A 1,903-nucleotide genomic window follows, 5' to 3' on the forward strand; every position below is an offset into this window, starting at 1 on the left:
CTGGAGGTTAGACGTGTTTCCTCGATACTCTGACCCAAATATCTCAACTTCTAAAGCACTTACATCAACTAAACTTTCCATAATCATTCTCAGCACTATTCTGAAGGTTATTACAGAAGGATTTGTCCATATGTTGTTCACTGTCTGATTTATGAGACATTTTCTTCTTAAAAACATGATGAAAATACCAAAAATCTCAACTTCTAAAGCTCCTACATCAACTAAACTTTCCATAATCATTCTCAGCACTATTCTGAAGGTTATTACAGAAGGATTTGTTCATATGTTGTTCACTGTCTGATTTATGAGACATGGTGAAAATGCATTTATGAAAAAAAATCATAATGAAAAAAAAAACAGTTTTTATGTCAGAAATCAACTGGCAATATTTCACTTAATATATCAATTTATAAGTTGATGTTGACGGGCGTCTGTGGTGAAGTGTGTAGGGCGGTCGTCCACTGGGTTACAGTCTGTCTGTCAGTCTGTCTGTCTATCTATCTATCTATCTATCTATCTATCTATCTGTCTGTCTGTCTGTCTATCTATCTATCTATCTATCTATCTATCTATCTATCTATCTATCTATCTATCTATCTATCTATCTATAGATATTTTTTCTTTGTGTTTCAGGCCCGTAAGCGCCAGCGCGAGGAGGCGGAGTCAGGGGGCGTGGCCTCTGTTGCCGGCGGTGACGCGACAGGGGGCGGGGCTTCTCAGAGGGTGGAGCTAATCAACGAGCGAATCGGATACAAGCCTCATCCCAAACCCGCCACGCTGCCGACTCTCTTCGCTCTGCAGTTCTGATTCAATAAAATGTTTTCACTCTGGGAGCAGGGTTTGACTCTTTTTTTCTTTTTCATTTTTTTTAAAGATAATGTTTTGGCATGTTCAAGCTTTATTAGACAGTACAGAGTTGAGATGGGGAGACAGAGAGAGAGAGAGAGAGAGAGAGACAGAGAGAGAGAGAGAGAGGGAAAGCTTTATTAGACAGTACAGAGTTGAGATGGGGAGACAGAGAGAGAGAGAGACAGAGAGAGAGAGAGAGAGAGACAGAGACAGAGAGAGAGGGAAAGCTTTATTAGACAGTACAGAGTTGAAATGGGGAGACAGAGAGAGAGAGAGAGAGAGAGGGATAGCTTTATTAGACAGTACAGAGTTGAAATGGGGAGACGGAGAGACAGAGAGAGAGAGAGAGAGAGAGGGGGGATGACCTGCAGTAAAGGTCCACGGGTCGGATTTGAACCCGCGACCACTGCAACGAAGGCCGGAGCCAATATGGTACACGCTCTATCCACTACACCACCGGAGCGCCCAATTTGACTCATTCTTTGTATGAACGAGAGGAGGGGAGGGATAGATAGTGTGTGAACGAGGGGAGGGATAGATAGTGTGTGAACAAGAGGAGGGATAGATAGTGTGTGAACGAGAGGAGGGGAGGGAAAGAAACCCTGCGCTCCGAATCGCATACTTTCTACTATATAGTATGTGGAAAAAAGATTTAGAATGTCCCGATTCTTGTGAAGATTGTTAGTGTTGAAAACTGCATCCTATTTGGGCGATTCTGACCCACAATCCAGTGCGCACCGGAAGTGACGTCACATTGACGAAGCCTCCGTATGAAAACAAACGGGGATGAGACGGATATAAATGCAAGAGGCAAGATCAAGGAGCCATGTTATGATGAAATAAGAGAGTAAAAGTATGTCCCAATAGTATGCCTACTGCATCCTAACTAGATTCTTTTTATCGTCGGATGTAGTAGGGGAGAACAGGGTAAGTAGGCACACTTTTTACTCTAGTGAGGATTGCTTATCACCTAAACATCTTTCAATAGTCATTCCTACATTACATTGAAGCTTAAGGTGTTGGCTTGAAATGTGAACCCCTCACTTTTTCTATC

At 42.6% G+C, this 1,903-nt stretch overlaps 1 protein-coding gene across 1 annotated transcript in view; it reads left to right on the plus strand.

The window, feature by feature from the left end:
• Nucleotides 1–831, plus strand: part of cdc26 (cell division cycle 26 homolog) — a 2,021-nt gene extending 1,190 nt beyond the window's left edge. The window contains exons 2-3 of the mRNA XM_080054406.1: nucleotides 1–6; nucleotides 634–831. The exon at nucleotides 1–6 is cut by the window's left edge and continues 76 nt beyond it. Coding sequence (XP_079910532.1) covers nucleotides 1–6; nucleotides 634–807 — 180 coding nt within the window. The 3' untranslated portion in view covers nucleotides 808–831. The remainder of the gene's footprint in view (nucleotides 7–633) is intronic.
• Nucleotides 832–1,903: the final 1,072 nt, after the last annotated feature.

The sequence above is a fragment of the Ammodytes marinus genome (genome assembly GCF_949987685.1).
Source record: "Ammodytes marinus genome assembly, contig: scaffold_45, whole genome shotgun sequence".
NCBI lineage: Eukaryota > Metazoa > Chordata > Actinopteri > Uranoscopiformes > Ammodytidae > Ammodytes > Ammodytes marinus.